The sequence below is a fragment of the Xiphophorus maculatus genome, chromosome 6 (genome assembly GCF_002775205.1).
Source record: "Xiphophorus maculatus strain JP 163 A chromosome 6, X_maculatus-5.0-male, whole genome shotgun sequence".
In the NCBI taxonomy this organism is placed as follows: domain Eukaryota; kingdom Metazoa; phylum Chordata; class Actinopteri; order Cyprinodontiformes; family Poeciliidae; genus Xiphophorus; species Xiphophorus maculatus.
The window spans coordinates 7192385-7218366 of record NC_036448.1 but is presented as its reverse complement, the minus strand read 5'-3'; the positions used below and the strand labels follow the sequence as shown (position 1 = coordinate 7218366).

Below are 25982 nucleotides of genomic sequence, written 5' to 3'. Positions count from 1 at the left end.
GTCAACACATTACATTTTGCACATCAGATTACTGATTAATATTTTATGATTAAGCCTGGTCGCAGGTTTTAGTTATAATTACTGAAGCTGTGCATTGAGTCTTGATTGTATGTATGTATATATATAACTGTTTAATATTTATATTGTTGTAATTATCAATATTCATAGTACTGAATTATTTCATGTCAAAATGTAGATGCCTCGAGGAAAGTCCCATCGTCGATCGGAAGCTGCAAAAAGGAGAGTAGAGGCAGTCCGGCTCGAACGAGTTGGGATACCCAAGGCCTCCAGCGACTTTGAACCACGTCAGTGTTAAATTTAATTACATTTCTTTAAATTTTATGTCATATTTCTATGTCAAATGAAATATCCAGAGTGCATAGTGCATATTTCTTTAAATAATTTGTATTTCTTTTTGGATTTTTGTTATTTTTTAGAGCGTGGCACAGGCGTGCGGCACGCTGTGCGAAAATGGCCAGTTAGTGAAGTGACTAATCACTGTCACAAGCTGGTCGTTCCAGAGGGATTGCCCAATAAGAAAGTAAGTAAAATGAGCAATGATTTCAAATAGAATATGTAGGCATAAATCTTATCTTGCTGTGTTTTTTCTATTTTAGTTTGTTCTTCTGATTGGTGCGTCCCACTTGCGCTCTTTTGTGGACGGCATTGTTGAGATGGCAGGCGGCTGCTTGCAGTTTGGATTTATTTCAACTCCTGGTGCTCACGCAGCCGACCTGCGTCTCGAGGTGTTGAATGCCGTCGTACCTCGAGAGCCTGACGCTGTCTGCGTCATGGCTCCATCAAACAACCTTACGGCCAGTCGTCACCCAGAAGAAGCCGGACAGGAATTTGAGCGGTACCTATTGGCTGTCTGTTCTCGTTGGCCTAAGGTAATAACAATGGTTGATTTAAAGTGGTTCTTCATGCTGGTTCACAGAGTGCTGCCCTGCATGTTTTAGGTATTTGCCTTCAGAGACACATCTAAAGCATGCAGAGCAATGGTCACTGAGGACTGGGATGGAGAAACACATAAATATCAATTTCTTAATAGGTTCATGGGCAATATAAATGTCTAAATATGTTATTTTTGTAGGTTTTTTGTACCGGCTTCGTCCCCCGCCTGACTGAGTCCAGAGAGAAGCAGGAGTGGTTCCAGCAGGAATTCCACCGCAGGTCGGCAAAGCTAGGTACGTATTAAAATATTTCTCATTATGTTCTTTTTTTGGTGAATGTTTGAAAATTTCTTTTCATTTTATCATGATGTTTTTAGGGATTCGGTACTATCCAATCGCTGACAACTTTCCTCTGGGCCGTCGCCATCTGTGGTGTCCTGATGGCGTGAGTAAATGTTAATTTTAAACACAGTGAGGAAAAATTTTGAATTTATATGAAATATTAATTTTATCTCTAATGATTACTGTTAATATGTGCAGATCCACTTGAGCGATGACCACGGGATGCATATCCTCAAAGAACTGATTTGGATGTTTTCCTATCAGTTCCTGGAGTTGTCAGCACCAAAGCCACTGGTGCAAAGTCCGGCAACTCCTCCTTACAAACCGAGGTTTGCACCCCGTGTGGTAGTTAAGGGACAGGAACGTTCTCGTCCTTCTTCTCCTCTCCCTACCGAATGGACGCTCGTGAGATCCGGCAGGAAGGTATGAGTTTTTTATTTTTGCTTGCAGTGGAAGAAAGATGTTTGTTTAACTATTGCTAGTCATCCCAAAAATCTTATATGTCATCTACCTTTGCAGAGGAACCTCTCGGGAGAATCCGACTGTTTGTCTGATTCACCCAAGAAAAGAGTGGTTCATCACCAGGTGCGTGAAGCTTGCAGCTCTGTATAAGATGTAATTTTCAATGTCACTGGTATCTTAATAATTAATATGTTGGTCTTATAGCGGGACGACACTCCTGTGGCTTTATCGGAGTGTGCCATCCCGTCCAATCCTGTCCGTTTCTCACCCGCTATCTTGGTGGCCATGGAAACAGTCTCTCCATCGGCCGTTCCAGATGTTCGCACAGGCACCGAGGTAATTAACAGAATGCTGCAACTATTAACAGTGTCATTATTTGCTTTTATATATAACATGAATCTGCAATGTTGTTTGCGATATTACAGACAAAGCCTGTGGAACATCAAAAAAAACCAGCTGTCTCAAAGTCTAGGCGCACGAGACAGAAAGTTTGTAAAAGCATAACCTAATTAATTATTTTTAGTTCAGATGATTTTATGTTATTTAGCTGTTCTTTTCTTCGTTTCTCCTTTAGGTTTCTCCTGTATCTTGTGTAACTCCTGCTACTAACACTGTAAGTGTTTTGCACATTAAAGTTAAAAGTGTAATGAATGTTGAACAGTGTCAAGTGTTTTATTGAAAACATTTGACATTGTATCTTTGTTGATCTTGTGCAAAATCAGCTTATTGTTATGTTTTTGTGTCATTTATTTGTAGGTTGTGCTTAAGCTGCCCAGGTTGCTGGTGTCTGATGCTCGTCCTGCTTGTCCTCCTGTGGCGTCTGACTCTCCTGCTTCGGGACCTGCCTGTCGCTTGGAGGTTCCTTCTGGCCAGGGGGTAATGTCTCCTTCAGTGTGTATTAATAAAAAATGTTGTCTGAGTGTTGTTCCTTTCATTCTACAATTTTCATAACAGAAATCAGATTTTCTCTTCCAAATTATTGTCATTGGCTTATGTAATAAATCTGTTGTGCATAAAAAGGAATCAATTTGCAGTCAGGAGAGATTGAAACGTTAAATGTAGATATTTTTCAAGGTCTCCCTTCTGAAGCTGCTATGCCCAACCCCAGATAAGCGGAAGAGGATGGATGGATGTCTTTTTCAGGGACATATTGGACTAAAAGTAACAATTGAGGCTCAAGCAATTAATTAGATTGCTCACAATGAATCAATTTCTGAAGTAATTAACTAATTTAGTAATCATGAACTGGACTATTTTGGGTCAAAAAAGGCCATTTGCTATAAAGTCAAAAGATTTAAAAGAGTAATTTAGGAGAAATTGTATTGAAAACATTTTTTCCATTTAAAATAATAATTTCTCTGTAAGCTTTGTAATATACTTTATAATAACGTTTTGGGAAGAGAATGGGACTGTGTGATTTACTACAGCAGAGTTAGACTGAGGGCAATTTCACGTTTCCTGTAACATTTGTAGGTAACCATTAGACTGCGCTAAAACCCATCCATATTATTGTGGAATTTCACTACAATAGTCTTAAATAATTTCTTATTTGGTTTACATATATATTGTATAAAACAGACTGGAATGAAACATTAGCACAATGTGGATATTTTCTTTTTTTAATTTGATTGAAATAATTGTTAGTTGCAATTATGCTAATGATAGTATATTTAAGGAAAAGTCATTACCAAATGAGGATGTACAAATGTCATGGTTTTCATATTTTCACTCTAGACGACTGAGGACGTGGCCGACTTCCAGCGCACGCAAACATCACCCAAAGGTCAGGCTGTTAACCCCGTTCCTTGCAGGTGTTCAACGGGGCTGCCACCGTCTCTTGTTGCAGGGACATTTTTTGGTACTAATCACTCTAGCTCTGATACCATAATGTCATGTAGTGTTGTAGCAGCAATAAAACACCACATTTCTCCCGTCTGTACCTGGAAGACGTCAGATGTAGATGAAGTCGGTGTAGAAGGTCGGAAGTTGGCGGAATATGTTGCTCGAGAGAGACCAAACAGAGGTCCAAAGCCGGAGTTGTGCAAGCTGGTTGAAGATCTGACTATTTTTGGTCGAAAGTGGAAAGTAGTAACTGGAAACATTGTGTTTGGGACACTTGGTTTTGAGCAGGAAGAGGAACTGTATGAAATATTAAATAAGTACTTGTTGAGAGATGGAATGTGTATCTTTAGTCTTCATGGTGCAACTAGCTTGATAATCCAGCATGGAGACTACTTTGTCGTCGTGGACTTTGGAACACGGAATTCACAGGGGTTGGCATCTCAGTTCGGTACGTCGGTAGTCGTGTTTAACACGTGTTTAAATGATTTAATGATTCACCTTCTTAACCTCAGGGAATCATTAAATGCGACCGAGTACGGAATCTTTGCTATTTCTGTACAAGAGATGTACAGTAATGTGGAGACATGTGCAGCAGTTACTGCTGACAGACAGGCTACAGATGCATGCCATAGTGCAAGTAGCCATGTCGCATCACTCAGTGGATCGTTTCATCAGGGTAATGTTCAGTTTAAATATGCCGGGGTTCAGTGTACAGCCATAAGTGCTGTTGCTTTAACAAAGCACACACTGGACAGCGTTTTTTCGTGGAATGCTGACATATTGGATGATGTAGTTGTTTTGGGTGATCAGCTATATACATTTTTGCGTGACAACAATTTAATCAGTGGTGGAAGTCAGCTTCTCTCTGTTCCAGACTTGCCTAAAAAGATGCATGTTGATGGGCAAAGTTTTGAGTATGCTTATGGGGACTATGTTGCTGGAGCTATTGATACACTGGATCCAGATCTTCTTGAATCAGGTGTGCATACTAGTCTTTGGGATGGACTCAGTAAGATGTGTGCAAAATATGAAACCAGCTTTATTACAATAAGTGGCAGTACTTGTGCCCTTATTAGTTCTAATGGACGTTATGCTGTTGTGGACTCTCATGCACGTAACACCGACGGCATGGTACATGCAACTGGAAAGAGTGTTGTCCTTTACTTCAACACTCTTGATGATGTTTTTGTGTACATTGAAAGGTTTTCTGGTCAACTGAATGTCACTCCCAAATTATTTGAGATCAGTGGAGTTGATATTGTTCAGACAGGCTCAAGTAAAATTGCATCTGAACATGTAGCTGCTGTTCCAGGGAGCAGCAGTGGTGTTTTTGATCACACCTTTACAGGTGTTGACATGCAGGACGATTCTTGTGGAGAACATTCATCCCAACTTGACATGTCAGACATGGATGATGATGTAGTTGTTACTGGTGTCCAAAGTAAGGTATTGTATTTTAACCCTGTCTCTGAAGAGATTGCACGGTCACTGTGTGGAAAGTTGAATGTGGAGTATCAACGGGCAAATTCTGTATCTTCTGTGGTTGGGGAACTGGGTGTGCCTTGTCTGACGGAAAAAATTGTTGGAGATGGAAACTGCTTTTTCAGAGCACTTAGTCAAGCCATCAGTGGCACCCAGAAAAATCATCGCAAAATTAGGCTTGCTGTTGTTAAACAGTTACAAAGGAATTCTCACACATATGATAGTATTTTAAGAAGTGAGTATTCCTCCATATCACAATATATTGCTGTTTCAAGAATGCAATATGTTGGCAGTTGGGCAACTGAAGTAGAAATTAAGGCTTCAGCTGATTATTTTGGTGTTAACATTTTCACATTTTGTGACGATAAATGGCTTGAATACAGTTCTTTGAGTAGTTTGTCCAATCATGCTCTTTATTTGCAAAATATTAGCGGTAATCATTATGAGACGGTTACTTGTGTGAAGCAGCCTCGGTCACAAACATGTTATGGTTATTGCATGAATAGCGATCTTTCTGGGGAATATAAAACTCGGCAAGTTACAACAGAACAAAACATTGCGCGTATAAAGAGAGTAAAAACAGAGACTTCCATTGAAGACGAGTGCGTGGGTATTTTACAAGATAACCAAAATACTTCACTATTTACTCCCATCTCTGAAGTTACTGCTAAAACTTTGTGTAACAATTTAAAAATAGATTTTGAAGAACATAATTTTCAAAAAGTAATATTGCGTGGGCCTTTGGGACATGTGTGTAAGACTAAAAATATTATAAATGACGGTAACAGTTTTTTCAGAGCTGTAGCCTATGCACTTACTGGTTCTGAGAAAAATCACCGTAAAATTAGACTCGCTGTTATTTCACACATGACTAAAAATACAAAAGAATGCGGAACATTTTTGGAAAAAGATTTTACTTCTGTGACAGAATATGTTAACCAGTCACAGATGAAGTACTTGGGTCACTGTGCTACAGAAATTGAGTTTAAATCTGCCGCCAATATGTTAGGACTGGATATATATGTATTTAACGGCACACAGTGGACCAAATATAATTCAAATAGTCATTTGACCAATGAAGCAATATATTTGCAGAACTGTGATGAGCATTTTGATGTCGTTATTTGTGCAAAGCAAGGTGATAAAGACTTTTGCTTTGGACTTTGTGAAGAAAATGTTTCGTTAAAGAAACAACACATTCGTACAAGATCTCCACAAGTTCAGAAAAATGCAGATCAAACTGTTTTAAGCGATAAAGCAAATTACAGTTCTTCTATGTATTTAAGACAAAAAAAGAATCAGAGAAAAACCATAAAATATAGAACTCAAATGGAATATAGGCAAAAATTTAAATCTAATAAAAGAAATGCGTATGAGCAAAATTTCCTATACAAGGAACAAAAAAAACATTGGAGGACAAATAAATATCGTGAAGATCAGACTTACCAAAAAAACCTTAGGCAAATGAGCATTGCGAAATATAATGAAAATAAATCTCATCGAGAAAAACTTAAGCACATGAGCATTGCGAAATATCAAGAAAAAAAATCACACCGAGAAAACCTTAAGCGCATGAGCATTGCGAAATATCAAGAAAACAAACCACACCGAGAAAACCTTAAGCGCATGAGCATTGCGAAATATCAAGAAAACAAACCACACCGAGAAAACCTTAAGCGCATGAGCATTGCGAAATATCAAGAAAACAAATTTCACAGAGAAAAAGTTAAACACTTAAGTAGAAAGAAATACCTTGATCCACAACATAAGATCCACAAAATATCAAATGTAGAGCTAAAACGACGGGAGATTAAAATAAAGTCAAAGGAGTTTGATTTTGTTGTTGCGCAATTTTTCAACAAGGTAAAAGAGGGGCCCAATTTTGTGTGTTGCGTGTGCTTTCGGTTGTTATTCAAACATCAGGTGTTGAATTGTCGCAAAGATTCCTACAGGAAAACGAAAGAAATGTCTTTAATCGCAGATAAATGTATAAGTGATGCTTATCTGCATATATGTAACAATGCGTGCATATCACCATGCAATCTCAAAACCTGTCGAAATAAGTTGTATATCTGTTACTGTTGTCATCATAAAATTAGCAAAGGTCAAATGCCCCCAGAAAGTTCATGCAATAATTTAACTGTTGATGACATCCCACCTCAGTTGGCATGCTTGAATACTTTGGAGCAACATTTAATAGCTTTACATATACCCTTTATGAAAATGTTGGCTTTGCCCAAAGGTGGACAAAATGGAGTGCATGGTCCCGTTACTTGCGTCCCTGCAAATGTTGCTGAAACCTGCAGTATGCTACCACGTAGTAATATGGAAGGGTCTTTGTTACCTGTTAAGTTGAAGCGAAAATTGACATACAAAGGTCATTATGATTATCAGTATGTTGACTCAATGCATGTCCAGGAAGCTCTTTGGTACTTGAAACATTGTAACTTTCATTATAAAAATGTAGAGTTCAATGAATCTTGGATCAATGAGTTTTGTCAGGAAGATAATAATTCTGTTTTAAACAATAATAGTGTTAATGAAGAAAATGAGGACCTGTCCATAGATGAAAATGATGATGACCTTTTACATGACAGACAGCAACACTGCATGTTCCAGGACACTTGTCTTATGCCGGTAGATATAGGACAAGAAGCGTTGGATCTTTATGTTGACAATGTGTTGAATGTTGCACCGGGGGAAAATAATAACCCTATAAAACTGCTTTCTGATTGTACTAACGAAGCAAAATGTTTCCCTGTATTGTTCCCATCGGGTTTTAACACATACCATGAAAAGCGGCAGTATCGTTTGACTTTGAGTCGTTATTTTAATAACAGACTTCTTCATGCTGATGGCAGATTTGCACGTAATGTGGAATATATTTTCTTTGCACAGTACATGTCAGAACTGGAGCAGGTTGTCTCTAAAGTTTCAATAGCTTTACGTAAAGGTACAAGTCGTACACCTCAAAATATGAGTGAGGTTTTAAGGGATGAACAGTCCATAAGTAAGTTGTTGGAGTTTGATGATGGCTATCGTTTCTTGAAACCTATTCGAGGCACACCAGCTTTCTGGCAGACGGCTCAACGCGACTTGCTAGCTTGTGTTAGAATGTTGGGGAAACCCACATGGTTTGCTTCTTTTTCGTCTGCCGATATGAGATGGACTAATCTGCTTTATAGCATCTTAAAGCAGGAAGGGCGAACGCAGACTTTGGAGCAGTTGCAATGGGCAGAGAAGTGTGAATTGTTGCGTCGAAACCCTGTTACTGCTGCTAGAATGTTTGATTTTAGATGGCATGTTTTTGTAAGAGAAGTCCTCATGTCTCCTGCTCATCCGATTGGAAAAATTGAAGACTACTATTATCGTGTAGAATTTCAGCAGCGTGGCTCTCCTCATTGCCATTGCCTTTTTTGGATTTCTGGTGCTCCAATTTTGGACAAGAACACAGATGAAGAGGTTATTACATTTATTGATAAGTATGTGACATGTGAAATTCCACCCGAAGAAGATGCGTTGTCTGAAGTAGTTACATCTGTACAACAGCATTCAAAACGACATTCAAAAACTTGTAAAAAGAAAAAAACTGTGTGTCGTTTTAATTTCCCTAGGCCTGTGTCATGTCGCACATTTATATGTCGTGGTGAAAAATATCAAGATCCGGTCAAGACTTGTAAATGCAATTTGGATAAAACTGATGGTAGTGCAGATTGTGAATGTCTTGATAAGAATAAGAGGCATCCGGAACAAATGGACAGTGATGTAGCAAGCAATATTTTAACAAAGATAAAGAATGCCATTTCAGGTGACAACTGTCCATATAATACTGTGGAAGAAATGTTTGAAGGCTTGTGCATGAATCAAGATATATTTGAAACGGCATATAAACGATTTAGTAGGAATACACATGTGGTGTTGAAAAGGCAGATTAATGAAATCTGGATTAATCAATATAGTAGACCGCTGTTAAAAGCTTGGGATGCAAATATTGATATCCAGTATTGTGTTGATGCATATGCATGTTGTGTTTATATTGTATCTTATATGTCAAAAAGTGAACGTGAAATTGGTCTTCTTCTAGGAAATGCACAAAGAGAAGCAGCGAAAGAAGGTAATGTTAGTGCTAAAGAGGCTTTAAAGAGACTTGGTAGTGTCTATTTGCATAATCGTGATGTTTCTGCTCAGGAAGCAGTGTATAGACTTACCAACATGCATTTAAAGGAGTGTTCTCGGAAAGTTGTTTTTATTCCAACAGGTGATAATATTGTGAAAATGAGTTTACCCATTTCTGTTTTGAAACAAAAAGCTACATTACAGGATCTTACTCCAGAAGACATGTGGATGACTGGTATAGTTGACCGCTATAAGAACAGGCCGAATGATGATGTGTTTCCTGATATGTGCCTGGCTAAGTTTGCTTCAGAGTATCGCGTTTTGTCCAAAAATGAGAAATGTAGAAATCCAGTAAAATTGAATAAGGATTTTGGATTTGTTGTGAAAAGAACTCGGACAAAACCAGCAGTTGTTCGTTATGCGCGTTTCTCTGAAACAAAAGAGCCAGAAAGGTTTTATCAAAGCATAATGCAGCTATTTCTGCCTTATCGCTTTGATAGTGAACTGAAACCTGCACATTGTGAAACCTTTGGTGACTTTTATCAAACTGGTGTGATTAGTTTTGTTGATGGAACAAGGCATTCAGTAAAATCTGTTGTAGATTTAAATAGGAGTGAATTTGAGGTGGAATCTGATCATTTTGAGGCTGTGGACAATGTTACCGGTGATGTCATGCTGGAAGATGCATGGGCTGAATTGTGTCCTGAGGTTGAATTGGAACGCTTGGAGTGTGTGGAATTACAAAGAGAAAGACAAATAGAAAACAGTGACCAGGAACAAATCCCTGATTTAAGTTTACAGTGTAAAGAATTTTCAGTATTTGAGAAAAGAAAAATTACTAGAACTGAAGGCCTTGCATTAATTAGATCTTTGAATGAAAAACAGTTCTCTGTTTTTTATCAAATCAGGCAGTGGTGTCTAGCCAAAGTTAATGGAAAAAATCCTGAACCACTGCATATTTTTATTACAGGTGGTGCTGGCACAGGAAAAAGTCATTTAATCAAGGCAATTGAATATGAATCCAAACGGTTATTGTCCACTGTGTGTCAGTCTCCTGACAACACATGCGTGTTACTGACAGCTCCCACCGGCATTGCTGCATATAATTTAGAAGCAACAACAATCCACACCACATTTTCTATTGGAAAGGATGTACGCCTACCGTATACTCCTTTGAGTGAAGAGAAATTAAATTCGTTGCGTGTCAAATATTGTGATCTCCAGCTTCTTATTATAGATGAAATATCGATGGTTGATCACAATCTCTTATCATATGTTCATGGTCGATTGCGTCAGATAAAACAAACCGTAAAATCATATGGGAATATTAGTGTAATTGTAGTCGGTGATATGTACCAGCTTCCACCTGTGAAAGGCAAACCACTTTATTCTGATGGTGTTGCCACAAATATATGGTTAGATTTATTTAAAATTGTAGAGTTAACTGAAATAGTTAGACAAAAAGATGCTGTGTTTTCTCAACTGCTAAACAGGATGAGAACTCGCTCCAAAAGCACATCAATATTGGCTGATGATTTACAGATTTTAAAACGTTGTGAAACAGGTGAGGTTAGCTCAGCCTTGCATATATTCGCAACCAATAAACAAGTAAATGAGCACAATATTCATCGATTATATGAGACTTGTCCTGAATTTGTTAGCATTGGGGCACAGGACTATGTCAATGATAAAAAAACAGGAAAATTGAGGTTGTTGGAAGGAAATCATGCGAAAGCTTCAAATACTTGCTTATCGGAAGTCTTGTTATTGGGTAAAGGAGCGCGTGTTATGTTGTGTAAAAATGTGGACATTAGCGACGGTTTGGTTAATGGTGTTTGTGGTACTGTTACAGAAATATTAATACCAGAAAAGGACAAGTTTCCTAACGTGGTATATGTTAAATTTGATAATGAACGTGTAGGCATGCAGAAGAGGAAGAGCTGCCACTATGCATCATCAGATTTGGCTGGATCTACACCCATTGGACCTGAGGAGGAGAGAGCCACTGTTAAAGGTGGCATGCGGCGACAATTTCCACTCAAGTTGGCATGGGCATGCACAGTACACAAAGTTCAAGGACTAACTGTTGACGAAGCTGTTGTTTCTTTTCGTAAAATATTTGCACCGGGACAAGCTTATGTCGCGATAAGTCGTGTAAGAAGTGTTTTAGGATTGACGATTCAAGATTTTAATGAAAAAAAGATATATTGTAAGGATGAGATTTTGGTTGCACTTCAGAGTATGACACCTCTTTTAAGTGGATCAATTCAATTGGATCGATTTAACACATCTGTTTTTACTGTATTCCTAATGAATGTGCAAAGTTTGAATCGGCATGTAAAAGATTTATCCTGTTATACAGAACATTGGAAACCAAAATGCATTGCCATAACAGAAACATGGGTGTCTTCAACCCACACGGATACAGTAAAGATAGATGGTTACAGCTTCACTAACCGTCCACGATGTTTGTCATATACTAATAGGCATCCGGAACTGATTGCGTTGCAAGACCAACAACATGGTGGTGTTGGCATCTATTGTGCAGACGATGTAGAATTTGAAATCCTACAGCAACCAGAGCTGAATTTGGAGTGTTTAGTGTATCGGTTTTGTAGTTTTAACATGGTGCTTGGGGTAATTTACCGACCGCCACTATACCCTCTGTCACTATTTAAAAATAATTTAGGTCAGTTACTTGATTGGCTTGAGAAACAAAGTGACACTATTGCACTGATTGGAGATTTTAATGACGATATTTTGAAGTCATCAATTATCACAAAATTTGTTTGTGATAAAGGATACCTCCAAATGGTTGTAGAAGCAACCACTGAAAAAGATACTTTGATAGATCATGTTTATGTTAAATCAAAGACGTATAAAGTGGAGGCAGTAGTTGTGCCTACATATTTTAGTGATCATGAGGGTATAATGTGTGGTTTTACCTTGTAATCATTTTAGTAATCATGAGGGTGTAATGTGTGGTTTTAAGCTGTTGCAATCATGTGACATTATGAACATTAAAAAAAGGTTTTGCTTTCTTCATCAAAATTAATTGAAATCTTTAAGACATCAATTAATTTTTTTATAAAATATGAATAAAATCACTTTACAGTGTGAACATTAGTATTCCAATTTAATCAAAAGTATCTTAGCAGCTGTTATTTCAGCTTTATGTGAAAAGTTAACAAAACCTTTTTAGTTGTTTAAAGTTCATTGATATTTAGTTATGTATTTAGGGGTTTCGTTTCTTGCATTAAGACAGCTTTTATGAAAGTTTGATAGTTAAATTGGTGAATACACACCCAAAAGTAATAATGTAAAAGTAACACTTTAGCAATTGGAATATTATTTATTTGCATTCATATTATCTAGTTTCCTTTTGGGATCAATAAAGTATTTTTGAATTTGAATAATGATTAAAATGTATGCTGTTAAAACTTTGAAGCTGTTCTTGATGCAGGTTTTGCTTTACCTAGTCGCATAGCACAAAAAAAGCAAAGGCAGTCGTTTTGGAACTCCACATGTTGGGCAAGGTTCAAGTCCTTGGACTGCCGATTGTGCTGGCAATTAAAGGTAAAAGCTTAGAAGCATTAAACCTCCGGTAGTGGTAACATTTTAAAGTTACTATGATTATGAACTCAATCTATGCATAGCAGTATTATGATTCTTGTTGTTGCATGAGCTCACACAAGCTCATGCAACACACATGCATGAGCTTGTGTGTTGCATGTGGATTGCTCCGTAGCCCAGCATTAAGGGTTGGGCTACGGATTTTGCTTTTCTCTCTCTTTGTGCTCCTCTCCTTTTGCAGGTGTTGCTGATCCGTTGATTTGGAGCACAGAGTATTTGAACCTGGCTATCTCCACCTTCTGGGTCGCCTTCGGCATCCACTCTGCCTTCTTGATGCTTGTGGGGTTTTGTTGCCGGGCCTCAGCTCCTCCACTTTTGCACATTTGAGTTTGTCTTTGTTTTTGCACTTCAACTGTTCCATATGCACTCATACAACACATCCAAGCATTAGCATTACATCACTGATACTGACATCCACAATCCATTGTTGTTTTTGTTAATAAATATTCCTTTTTATGTACTTTTACCACTGCATGGTCTCCTGTTTTCTTATGACTTTTAGCCAGTCATAACAGACTGAAAGTGCTGTGATATAGCATTTATATTTCTCACAGAAATTTAGTAGTTTTAACATGAATTAATTGAAAAAACATTTGAGCAAGATTTTTATGTAAAATCATACAAAGTTGCAATGTAGTGTCCAATTCTGGATTTATTCTGTCATGTTTAACTTGCTATTAACATTATTATTATTATTAGTAGTAGTAGTATTAGTAGTAGTAGTGTTGTAATCACTTATGAAATGGGTGAAGTATAAATCATCATAAATAAAACAATAGTTTGTATGACGTGGGTTTTCTTGTTGTAGAAGCCTGAAACATGCAGAAAAGCGGCAGTCATGATTGCATTACAGAAATAATGAAACTATTTCAGTAATTCGGCACCAGAGGGCAGCATTGCATTGATCTCTGTCATTCGTAAGGCAATGCTGCCCTCTGGTGTCGAATTACTGAAATATTTTCTTTATTTCTGTAATTCGACACCAGAGGGGAGCATAGCATTGATCTCTGTCATTTATAGGGCAATGATGCCTTCTGGTGTCAGAATAATGAAATATTTTGTAAACAGACACTTAGCTATTGAACATTGACGTTTCATGGCAAATAGTCAATTTTGACACTTAGCCATGCCCACATGTTTTGATGTACAAGAAATCCTTTGATAACCTTTCACCTTTTATGCCTCAAGGCTGTGCTCAGTGATTCTCAAGTCTGTATTTGCAAAACTCTAGCAGTAGTTCGATCAGATGCGATGTCTATAAGAAAAATGACAGATTTCCTCCAAAATGGCCGACTTCCTGTTGGGTTTAGACCATGGCTGTAAGAGACTTTTTTGTACGTTCTGACAAGGTACACATGTGTACTAAGTTTGGTAATTCTAGGTTAAAGCATGGCTTGGGGCTGATCATTTAAAATATTCTAGGGGGTGCTGTAGAGAAATTAGGACATACACACCAAATTTTGTTATGGATTCCTATCGGAAGGTTGATAAGGATCCATCTTAGTGAGTTTGGAGTAGCTCGGCCTGAAATTGTGGAATCCATAACAGAGCCAAACGTATGCATATGGCGAGGGACTGATGTTCGCCATTTGGCCACGCCCACACGGTTCAGCCAGCAGCGAGCATTGACAGAGTTTATCATCCGAATCATCTTGATTAGGTCAAGAGAGCCATAAACAGAGCTTTCCAAGGAAAAAAATGGCACTTCCTGTTCCGAGGGGGCGGGGCTTAGATGACGTCATAATGTGATGACGTAGGATTGACGGGCAAGCCTCCAGGATCACTCAGGCCAAGTTTGATGCAGCTCGGTCAAAATATGTGGAATGTAGAGGCAAACGTATACGAACGGCGTTGCCGCCATTGAAAACTCTTGGCACTTTAAAGCAAGCGAGACCAACTTCCTATCTGTCATCCAACACAGAATCACCTTGATTAGGTCAAGAGAGCCATAGATGAAAGTTTCCAAGGAAAAAAATAGCACTTCCTGTTCTGAGGGGGCGGGGCTTAGATGACGTCATAATCTGATGACATAGAATTTTCAGACATCACACCAGCATCACTCAAGCCAAGTTTGGTGCAGCTCGGTCGAAACATGTGGAATCTAGAAGCAAAAGTATGGCATCGGCGTTACAGGTCACTTCGCCACGCCGCCACGCCCAGCTGCTATCTCAAAGCCGGTCAGGGTTGGAAACCTCAACACACCAACATGTCTTCTGTCTCTGGACACAGGTTCATGTTGATTAGGTCAAAGGGCTAAGAGAGCGACCGTTCACAGTAAAACATGACACTTCCTGTTCTCAGGGGGCGTGGCCTACGTGATGTCATCATTTGACCATATGGTATTGTAGGCCACCTGATGACGATCAATCACTGAAAGTTTGGAGTCTCTGTGAGTTTTTGTGTTAGAAATACCAATTTTTCATTTTTTCCTGTGTATTACAAAATCGAAGAATTTCATCTGCAGGGCAATGCTGCCCTCTGGTGTCGAATTACTGAAATAATGAAACTATTTCAGTGGCCAGCAGAGGGCAGCATTGCCCTACAAACGACGAACATGTACTGTTTATTATGTAATTACACAGAAGATTTCTCTAATTCATTCTGAGGGGGCGGGGCTTAGATGACGTCATAATATGATGACATAGCATTGTCAGGCATCACAACAGCATCACTGAGGCCAAGTTTGGTGCAGCTCGGTCGAAACATGTGGAATCTAGAAGCAAACGTATGGCATCGGCGTTACAGGTCACTTCGCCACGCCGCCACACCCAGCTGCTTCATCGCAGCCGGTCAGGGCTTGAATCCACAACACACCAACATGTCTTCTGTCTCTGGACACAGTTTCATGTTGATTAGGTCAAAGGGCTAAGATAGCGACCGTTCACAGTAAAACATGACACTTCCTGTTCTCAGGGGGCGTGGCCTAAGCGATGTCATAATTTCACCACAGGGTATTTTAGGACACCTATTGTTGATCAATAACTGAAAATTTGGTGTCTCTGTGAGTTTCTGTGCAGGATATATAAGAGTTTCGTGTTTCATGGCGAGTAGGTGAACTTTGACCCCTGGTAACCCCCCTTCAGCAAGCTCATACAGTCACCAATTTGATAACTTTAAATCAGACATGCCTTATGATCAGACTGACCGAGTTTGAAGCCGATCAATCGAAATCCCTAGGAGGAGTTCGATCAAATACGAATGCTGTAAACGTCAAAATCGAGGTCAAATGAAATTCAATCTAAAATGGCCGACTTCCTGTTGGGTTTAGAGCATGGCTCTAAGAGACTTTTTTGTACGTCCCGACAAGATACACATGTGTACCAAGTTTCGTAATTCTAGGTTTAAGCATGGCTTGGGGCTGTTCATTTAAAATACTCTAGGGGTCGCTATAGAGAAATTAGGCCACGCCCACCAAATTTTGTTATGAATTCCTGTCGGTGAGTGGATAAGGATCCAACCTAGTGAGTTTGGAGCAGCTGGGCCCGAAATTGTGGAATTCAGAGCCAAACGTATGGCAACGGCGTTACAGGTCACTTCGCCACGCCGCCACGCCCAGCTGCTATGTCAAAGCCGGTCAGGGTTGGAATCCTCAACACACCAACATGTCTTCTGTCTCTGGACACAGTTTCATATTGATGAGGTCAAAGGGCTAAGATAGCGACCGTTCACAGTAAAACATGACACTTCCTGTTCTCAGGGGGCGTGGCCTAAGTGATGTCATCATTTGACCATAGGGTATTGTAGGGCACCCGATGACGATCAATCACTGAAAGTTTGGTCCCTCTATGTGTTTTTGTATAGGAAATATAAGAGTTTCGTGTTTCATGGCGAGTAGGTGAACTTTGACCCCTGCTAACCCCCCTTCAACATGCTCCAAAACTCACCAATTTGATAACTTTAAATCAAACATGCCTTATGATCAGACTGACCGAGTTTGAAGTCGATCAATCGAAATCCCTAGGAGGAGTTCGATCAAATACGAAGGCTGTAAACGTCAAAATCGAGGTAAAAAATGGACGTTCAATACAAAATGGCCGACTTCCTGTGATAGTTGGCTTATAACATTAAATGTAAGTTCTGAGTCTTTTGGGGAGCTCTACATGTGTACCAAATTTCATGTCTCTACGATGAAGTACGTTCATACCATTGTGTCAACAGAAAATTGCTAGTTGCCGCCGTTCAGCAATTTTTTTTGCGATTTTTGCGACAACCTTAAAATTCAAAATTTTTAAATTTTCTAGTCGCCACCGCCAAATTTGGTGAGTTTTTGAATATGATAAAGCCCCCAAAAAGGCGCCTCTTTGGGGGGGCAGAATCGTAATAATAATTAAAGCTGCAAGCAGCCTCGGGCGGCCCTCGCAGCAAGCGCCGCTCCGGCCTATTGGCCACCGCGGGGGTTCCAGCCACCGCAGAAGCTCTCGCACGATTTCCAGAGCCGCAGCCAACTCCCCACCGCAGAAGCTCCGCCGCAGTTTCCAGCACCGCCGCCCGCTAGCCACCGCAGAAGCTGTCGCGCATTTTCCACACCCATCCACCAGGCGACACGCGTGAATGCGTTCGGCAGCGCTCCCCGACGACTGTCAAAAAATCTGGTGCAGATCGGTCGATGCGTCGAGGAGATACAGCCCATGTATTAACTTAGGGGGCGCAGTGGAGCCAAATTACATTTCAAACCCGTCGGGCTCTTTAGAGGTGAACAAAGGTCATACATATCCAGTTTGGCGCCAATCGGATGATCTATGCCTGAATAAGAGCCAAACGTATGTATATGGCGAGGGACTGATATTCGCCATTTGGCCACGCCCACACGGTTCAGCCAGCAGCGAGCATTGACAGAGTTTATCATCCGAATCATCTTGATTAGGTCAAGAGAGCCATAAACAGAGCTTTCCAAGTAAAAAAATAGCACTTCCTGTTCCGAGGGGGCGGGGCCTAAGTGATGTCATCATTTGACCATTGGATATTATTGGACACTCGATTATGATCAATCACTGAACGTTTGGTGTCTCTGTGAGTTTTTGTGTTAGAATTACTAATTATTTAATTTTTTCCTCCATTACAACATTGAACTTTCATTCCGTAGGGCAATGCTGCCCTCTGGTGTCGAATTACTGAAATAATGAAACTATTTCAGTGGGCAGCAGAGGGCAGCATTGCCCTACAAACAACGAACATGGACTGTTTATTATGTAATTACACAGAAGATCTCTCTAATTCATTCTGAGGGGGCGGGGCTTAGATGACGTCATAATATGATGACATAGCATTGTCAGGCATCACACCAGGATGAGTCAGGCCAAGTTTGGTGCAGCTCGGTCGAAATATGTGGAATCTAGAAGCAAACGTATGGCATCGGCCTTACAGGTCACTTCGCCACGCCGCCACAGCCAGCTCCTTCATCGCAGCCAGTCAGGGCTTGAATCCTCAACACACCAACATGTCTTCTGTCTCTGGACACAGTTTAATATTGATTATGTCAAAGGGCTAAGATAGCGACCGTTCACAGTAAAACATGACACTTCCTGTTCTCAGGGGGCGTGGCCTAAGTGATGTCATCATTTGACCATTGGATATTATTGGACACTCGATTATGATCAATCACTGAACGTTTGGTGTCTCTGTGAGTTTTTGTGTTAGAATTACAAATTATTTAATTTTTTCCTCCATTACAACAGTGAACTGTCATTCCGTAGGGCAATGCTGCCCTCTGGTGTCGAATTACTGAAATAATGAAACTATTTCAGTGGGCAGCAGAGGGCAGCATTGCCCTACAAACAACGAACATGGACTGTTTATTATGTAATTACACAGAAGATCTCTCTAATTCATTCTGAGGGGGCGGGGCTTAGATGACGTCATAATATGATGACATAGCATTGTCAGGTATCACACCAGGATGAGTCAGGCCAAGTTTGGTGCAGCTCGGTCGAAACATGTGGAATCTAGAAGCAAACGTATGGCATCGGCGTTACAGGTCACTTCGCCACGCCGCCACACCCAGCTGCTTCATCGCAGCTGGTCAAGGCTTTAATCCACAACACACCAACATGTCTTCTGTCTCTGGACACAGTTTCATGTTGATTAGGTCAAAGGGCTAAGATAGCGACCGTTCACAGTAAAACATGACACTTCCTGTTCTCAGGGGGCGTGGCCTACTTAAAAAAATAATTTCACCACAGGGTATTTTAGGACACCCGATGACGATCAATCAATGAAAGTTTGGTCCCTCTCTGTGTTTTTGTATAGGAAATATAAGAGTTTCGTGTTTCATGGCGAGTAGCTGAACTTTGACCCCTGGTAACCCCCCTTCAGCAAGCTCATACAGTCACCAATTTGATAACTTTAAATCAGACATGCCTTATGATCAGACTGACCGAGTTTGAAGCCGATCAATCGAAATCCCTAGGAGGAGTTCGATCAAATGCAAAGGCTGTAAATGTCAAACTCGAGGTCCAAAATGGACCTTCAATCCAAAATGGCCGACTTCCTGTTGGGTTTAGAGCATGGCTCCAAGAGACTTTTTTGTACGTCCTGACAAGATACACATGTGTACCAAGTTTCGTAATTCTAGGATTAAGCATGGCTTGGGGCTGATTTTTCTAAATATTCTAGGGGGAGATGTAGAGAAATTAGGCCACGCCCACCAAATTTCGCTATGGATTCCTGTTGGCGGGTGTATAAGGATCCATCCTAGTGAGTTTGGAGCAGCTCACCCCGAAACTGTGGAATTCAGAGCCAAACGAAATTCGATGGCGTTCGCAACGCCGCCACGCCCACCTGCTTCATCGCAGCCGGTCGGGGTTGGAATCCACAACACACCAACATGTCTTCTGTCTCTGGACACAGTTTCATGTTGATTAGGTCAAAGGGCTAAGATAGCGACCGTTCACAGTAAAACATTACACTTCCTGCTCTCAGGGGGCGTGGCCTACGTAAAAAAAAAATTTCACTGCAGGGTATTATAGGACACCCGATGACGATCAATCACTGAAAGTTTGGTCCCTCTATGTGTTTTTGTATAGGAAATATAAGAGGTTTTTGTTTCCTGGCGTGTAGGTGAACTTTGACCCCTGCTAACCCCCCTTCAACATGCTCCAAAACTCACCAATTTGATAACTTTAAATCAGACATGCCTTATGATCAGACTGACCGAGTTTGAAGCCGATCAATCGAAATCCCTAGGAGGAGTTCGATCAAATACGAAGGCTGTAAACGGCCAAAATAGGGTCCGAAATGGACCTTCAATCCAACATGGCCGACTTTCTGTGATAGTTGCACTATGACATTACTTGTAAATTCTGAGCGTCTTAGTGAGCCCTACAACTGTACCGAATTTCAAGTCTCTACGATGAAGTAAGTGAATAGCAATGGGTCTTTTGAAAATTGCTAGTTGCTGCCGTTGAGCAATTTTTTTTGCGATTTTTGCGACGACCTTACAGTACTTAAATTTAAAACTCGTTTTATGCGACCGCCAAGTTTGGTGAGTTTTTGAATATGATAAAGCCCCCAAAAAGGCAATTCATTTGGGTGGAAGAATAATAAGAATAATAAACAGTATGAAAACAATAGGCCTTCGCAGCGCTTTGCTGCTCGGGCCTAATAATAAGAAACAGTACAGAAACAATAGGCCTTCGCAGCGCTTTGCTGCTCGGGCCTAACTAGATAAACAGAGCTGCTGTTTAGGCAGCTTATTTATATCTTGGTAAAAAAAAAAAAATAAAGATAATGTGCCATAAACTAGTCCTTGCTCAATCTATACCTTCACACAGTAAATCTATAGACATGGATAAAGATCTACCATAATAAATGAGTTGTCTATAAACTTGGTGGATCTATATATCCAGTACATGGCTGATCAATAGCACTGAATCTGAGCTCAGTAGATGGGCATCAGCATGTGTCTACCAAGAGTCAGCTGTAAGGGCTCAGAATACCAAACAGGAAAACAAGGAGACAGTTTAAAAAGTGATGTCTTTAGTGGATTTTCTCTCATTTGCATATCAGTTTATTAATTTGATCTGCTATGATTTTTTTTTTTTCTTTTAAATGAGTGGCTTAAAATCATGATAGGACGATGCAAAGCTAAACAAATACTTCTCAATGCTTTTGAAATTAGCACAATATTAAGGCCAATCTGTAAATAATATATTGATTAAAAACAAGGGCTGTGATTAATCCCTTAAAGGATCAGCCTTTTTGCAAATGATATTGTGGTTTCTTGTGTGATTAAACCCTAAGGTAATACGCCTACTTTGAAGTAAATTCCGCTACATAGGTCAAGTTCAACAAGACTATACTGTACTGTGCTTTATTGTAACTATGGAGAAAAATGGGAGTACATCAATCCTTACTTAGTCACAAACCACACTTTGGACTGAACAAGTCTGCTTAATTTATGCATTCACTCAGTCAGTCTATAGACATGCAAGATCTTCCATTGTAAACGGTTTATCTATAAACGCAGTACATGGTTGATTTCTAGCAGTGAACTTAAGTTTGGGTAATGGAGAACAACACATCTGTTTCTGTGTATAAAGAGACAGAAACAGAAAGTAGATTTTCCTTGATATATATTTATACAAGAAAGACCTTCCTTTGAGGAGACGGCTGCTACCTGCCACTGAGCTGAGAGGGACACAACGTTTCTGATGACCCTAATCAAATACAAAACTTCTCTAAAAGCACTTTGCTTTATTTTAATAGATTTGAGAGCAACGTCATTAGGACCAATTTGTATATAACTAGCAATACAAGTGTTAATATTAGAATATCTCAACATTTTTGCAGATAACACTTTTTTTTTTATATAAAACCACTGTGAGATGACTTAATTAATCAACGTCTTTTCGAAGATGACATTTTTAAAAAATCTATGTAGGAAAAAAAGAGAGTACATAAGAGAAATCTTTGCTAAGACCCAAACCACAACTTTGATTAAGTTAGCCCTCAGTGATTTTCTCTCTGCTGTTCCAATCAGTCTTTTCGCGGACCAATCATTGACTTCCTGTACTCTGCTGCTGGTACACACCACCGCCGCCCTTCTCTTCTTAATCGATACACACATTAATCATGCAAAATATCTAGGTGACAAACCGATTATTAATCTGCATCATCAAGTCGAACCCAGTGATAATGAATTTAGCTGGAATGCTGCGGACCAGTCGTTCATTAACTGCGGAAGGCTTGGGTAATGACTGCCCAATGTCACCAGGATACTCTACTCCCATTGACGAATTGACGACAGCGAGAACACACAGGATCAAACATGCAGCTGCCTGTACGCGACATGTTAGCATAGTAGAAAAAAATAAAAAGTTACCAAAGTTAGAAATAAATATAAAGCAGCAGACATGTATTGCGTTCTGTTTTTGTTAAACTATTTGCTCCCCCCCCCCGCGCAACACTCTTCTAATGTCTCCTGTTGTCGTCCTTTACTCTTTCATTTCTTCGTATTGATGTGTTCACACCTCGGATGAGATCACAGCAGGATGATGGATCTGGAAATCATTTACTGGGCCTGGCCCACTTCTCCAGACAACAGGAACATATTTTCAGGATGATAGCTTGATGAAATGATGAGCTCTGAGTTTTTACAACTTGACCCCACAGCGTCTGTAAGAGCCAGAGAAACTTTTGAATTTTGCTTTATTGCAAGATAAAAATCCATGGCATTAGTGCCGACCCGCATCCTTTCCCTGTGATCCAAGTTAATTTGAATGGATGCGATACTTTTTCTGGTTTACAATAATGTTGAACTATAATTTCAGCCTCCTGATCCTCCTAAACCTTTTCCAAACTGGAGAAAATCTGTTGATTAAAAAAAATTCCAAAAAAATAAATCTAACAATAAGCTTTCATAGTTTCATGTGACATAAAACTACTTTAAGCATTCCATGAAGCTCGTTTTTAATATAGTGCGGCAGGCATAAACAACTGTAAGTCAGTATACTGGTGTATTAAGAAAACTTTTTCCATCATAAAATGAAATTAGAAGTTCTTTTTAATATTATCTACTTAGAAGTTGACATGAAACGCATTTTTTAATACAGCACCTCAACATAAGTACACCATTGCAAAATGGTTGACCACCCGGGTGGACTATTGTCACAGATTTGCCTCAAACTGCTTCTGGTCTTATTGCAGAGTAGGTAGATATTGACACATATTCCATATGTATCAAAGATGTATTTGGCTGCATATTAGCAACATCTAGTGATTAGAATCAAAACTGCACCAGTGTGATGAGGGAAGAACATCGATTGTCCAGAAACATCTATTGTTCATCTGCTTGACGGCAAAGACTCCAATAACGTAATAATATTTTTGAGTAACTTTAAAATAAATCTATAAATAAGTGACTTATTTGGTTAGATTAGATTGGTGTAAAATCCTGGGGTTTGCTTTAGATTGTTGAAACTAAGATGTTACTTTCAGTTCTCTAGCGTTATGCATAGTACTTTTCCCGAAGTTTCTCGATTCCTTACTGCTAAAGTAGGGACAAATCACACCATACAGAGTCTTAAAGCTCTGTGCCAGGGTAAGTGTTCAGTATTTCTGCCCTCCATGTTGTATGATGCTAGTGTCCCTCTCCTCACTTCACATTTGCATACAAATGAACATCTAAATGGGCTCAATGACATAATTGACTTGCAATTAGAAATTTTCTTGAGCTGGTCACTTTGCACTGGCCAGAACAAGCACGCAAAATGCGAAAGGACACACACATACTCACACACACACAGCAGAGAAATATGGCTGCTATTTTGCATATTAATGAGAATCATTAGCTGTCGCTTGGCAATGGCTGACAAGGGGACTTATTTATGCCCTGGCCCTCAATGGCTGACTTGGGGAAAGTGTCCACTTCAGCGACCAGCGTTAATTGTTTCTGAGCATGTTGTCCGGCTGATCATCATCATCATCATGGGAAATTAGGCCTGCTTCAAAAAGACGACTTGGCTGACGTTGAGCGTGGCCTATTATGATAACTCTGTGTAAGCTTTTAACTTCTGGTGCTTTACAAGAGCCAAGCTTTTAACTTGGGCCCATTAAAGACCTCGTATCTCGCTGTTTCACATTAACAACGACTCAAATTGCAAAATATAGAAGGGACGACAAGCCAGAATTGCCCGCCATTATGCTATTATCGTGATGAATTGAATGTGGGTTTTTTATTATCAATTTTTACAAATATCGAGTTTATCTTTCACCTGCCTTCCCAAATGAAGCTAGGTGAAATAAAACGTGTGGAAAATACCCATATAAGGTTGCGATCAACATTTTTAGAGGTTAAATTATGTTGCGTGTCTTGTTTGGCTGTTGCTCCGGCGTGCAGGCTCGTAGACATCTTCAGTGAAAAAGGCTTCTGTCCCTCTCAGCTAGAGTACCAGGCTCTGCAGCACCTCGGAGATGAGGAGTGTGACAACAAAGAGGTGGAGGACAAGGAGGTTTTAGTACACACACGCGCGCGCACGCACGCACACAAACAGGCACACACAATCGGTGCGCGGTAGTTATGGTCTCGACAGCTTTAGCACATATTGTAAACAGAGGGGTGGTGACCGCCTCCCTGTGCTTGTTAACATCATCTCCGTCACTCGGCAGACGTGGCACTGTCAGCGCCTCACTGTGCCCCGACATAATCAACATTAACCATGACACGCACGTGGCACACTATGTACATTTGTACAACGGTGCATTAAAATTCTCACCCACACACACACACACAGTCTCCCAGGCAAATTTCTTCACTTTCTCTGTGATTATTTTTGCACACACACACGCACGCACACGCCCACAAACAAAGGTAAAGATGTCTGGGGAAGCGCATACAGACATTTCTCTGACAGACTAACTAAAGCGCACACCGGCAGCACTGCATTCAATCAGCGCTATGCATGCTAGCTCCTTAATGGGCGCCTTGTAAACCAGATGACAGCTCTCCTACCAAGAGCGTCTACTGTGAAGAAAGACCCGAGTTGACCCACGCGTGCCCATGCACAAACACACATACGTAATGATACAGAAGACAGAAAGTACCATGCATTTTCTCTAGCACAAGTATGCCGGGCTTGCAAATAAAAAAAATACTATTGTTCTGTTGTCTTTTGGTGTGCGAGAGCTTTCCTGTAAAGTAGGAGCATCTCCACTGCATGATACTCGCACCACCATGCTTCATGATATGGGTGGTGTGCAGCGTGAAAGGTTCAGAGTTTTTGGTGTCTTCTGAGCAGAACCGTTGTGTAGATACTTGCGTTGAGTAACTGCCATGGCACTCTTGCAGACACAATGTGCTGGAGTTTACAAGACTGTCAGATTATTAATAGACAATTTGACTTAACTGATTACATTGTACAATTTGTAAACTGACTTTGAGTCAAAAATAAATTAAATTAAATATGCATGAAAACATGAAGACAATGCCTCAGAAAGTACATACAAAGATACAGTAATCAATTATGAAACAAGCAATAAACAGTACATTTTGTCAAAAACCATATCAAGATCGAGCAGATATAAATCAAATATGTTGATCCATGTTCCATTTCCTACCACTGAAAGGTAGCTCTAAACTGGTGGGCTTTTAGCCTTTATTTAAAGGAACTCAGTGTTTCAACTCTTTCGCAGTTTTCTGGAAGTTTGTTCTAGATTTGTGATGCATAGAAGCTAAATGCTGCTTCTCCATCTTTGGTTCTGGGAACACAGAGCGGAACCAGAAGACCGTAGTGGCCCGGAAGGTCTTTACAACAATAACAAAAGACATTTATAGAAACTAGAAAAGAGATGTATTAAACTTGCAATGTCTGTTAAAGGCAGAAATTCAGAAGGCTTCTTTACCTGGAATGAAGAAAAAAACTCTCAATGAAACTCAGGCGATCCATGGACACCATCAAAGCCTTGACAACAGAGACTCAAGTAATAGGTAAAGCTTATACCTTCACAATGTGCTGTGACATTCACATTGACCAGTAGTCAAAAGGGGAAAAAAGAGAGAGTAAAAGCACAGAGGGGGGAAAAAAACCACCACAAACAGGCATTTCACTTCAAGGCTCACTTAGGTTTCAGATACTATCAGTAAAGGTGGTGTGCGATACCACTTAGTGTGTTCTATGTTTGTGTGTGTGTGTATGTGTCAGTGAGTCCGGTCACTGCGACTTAAAAAGGGAGCGCGCCACCCATGTCAGATATGCTGGCCTTTTTGCTGAGGGCTCA

The 25982-nt window shown here is 40.0% G+C and overlaps 1 protein-coding gene across 1 annotated transcript; it reads left to right on the top strand.

The window, feature by feature from the left end:
* LOC111608842 lies at positions 1-24422 on the top strand. Its single transcript, XM_023335219.1, has 15 exons — positions 1-305; positions 438-541; positions 618-890; positions 1094-1187; positions 1271-1338; positions 1434-1658; positions 1755-1820; positions 1902-2033; positions 2123-2185; positions 2272-2310; positions 2454-2573; positions 3432-3480; positions 12952-13054; positions 24106-24223; positions 24375-24422. The coding sequence occupies exons 1-15, from the start codon at positions 197-199 to the stop codon at positions 24420-24422; spliced, it is 1611 nt and encodes a 536-aa protein (XP_023190987.1). The 5' UTR covers positions 1-196.
* The last annotated feature ends 1560 nt before the right edge of the window (positions 24423-25982 follow it).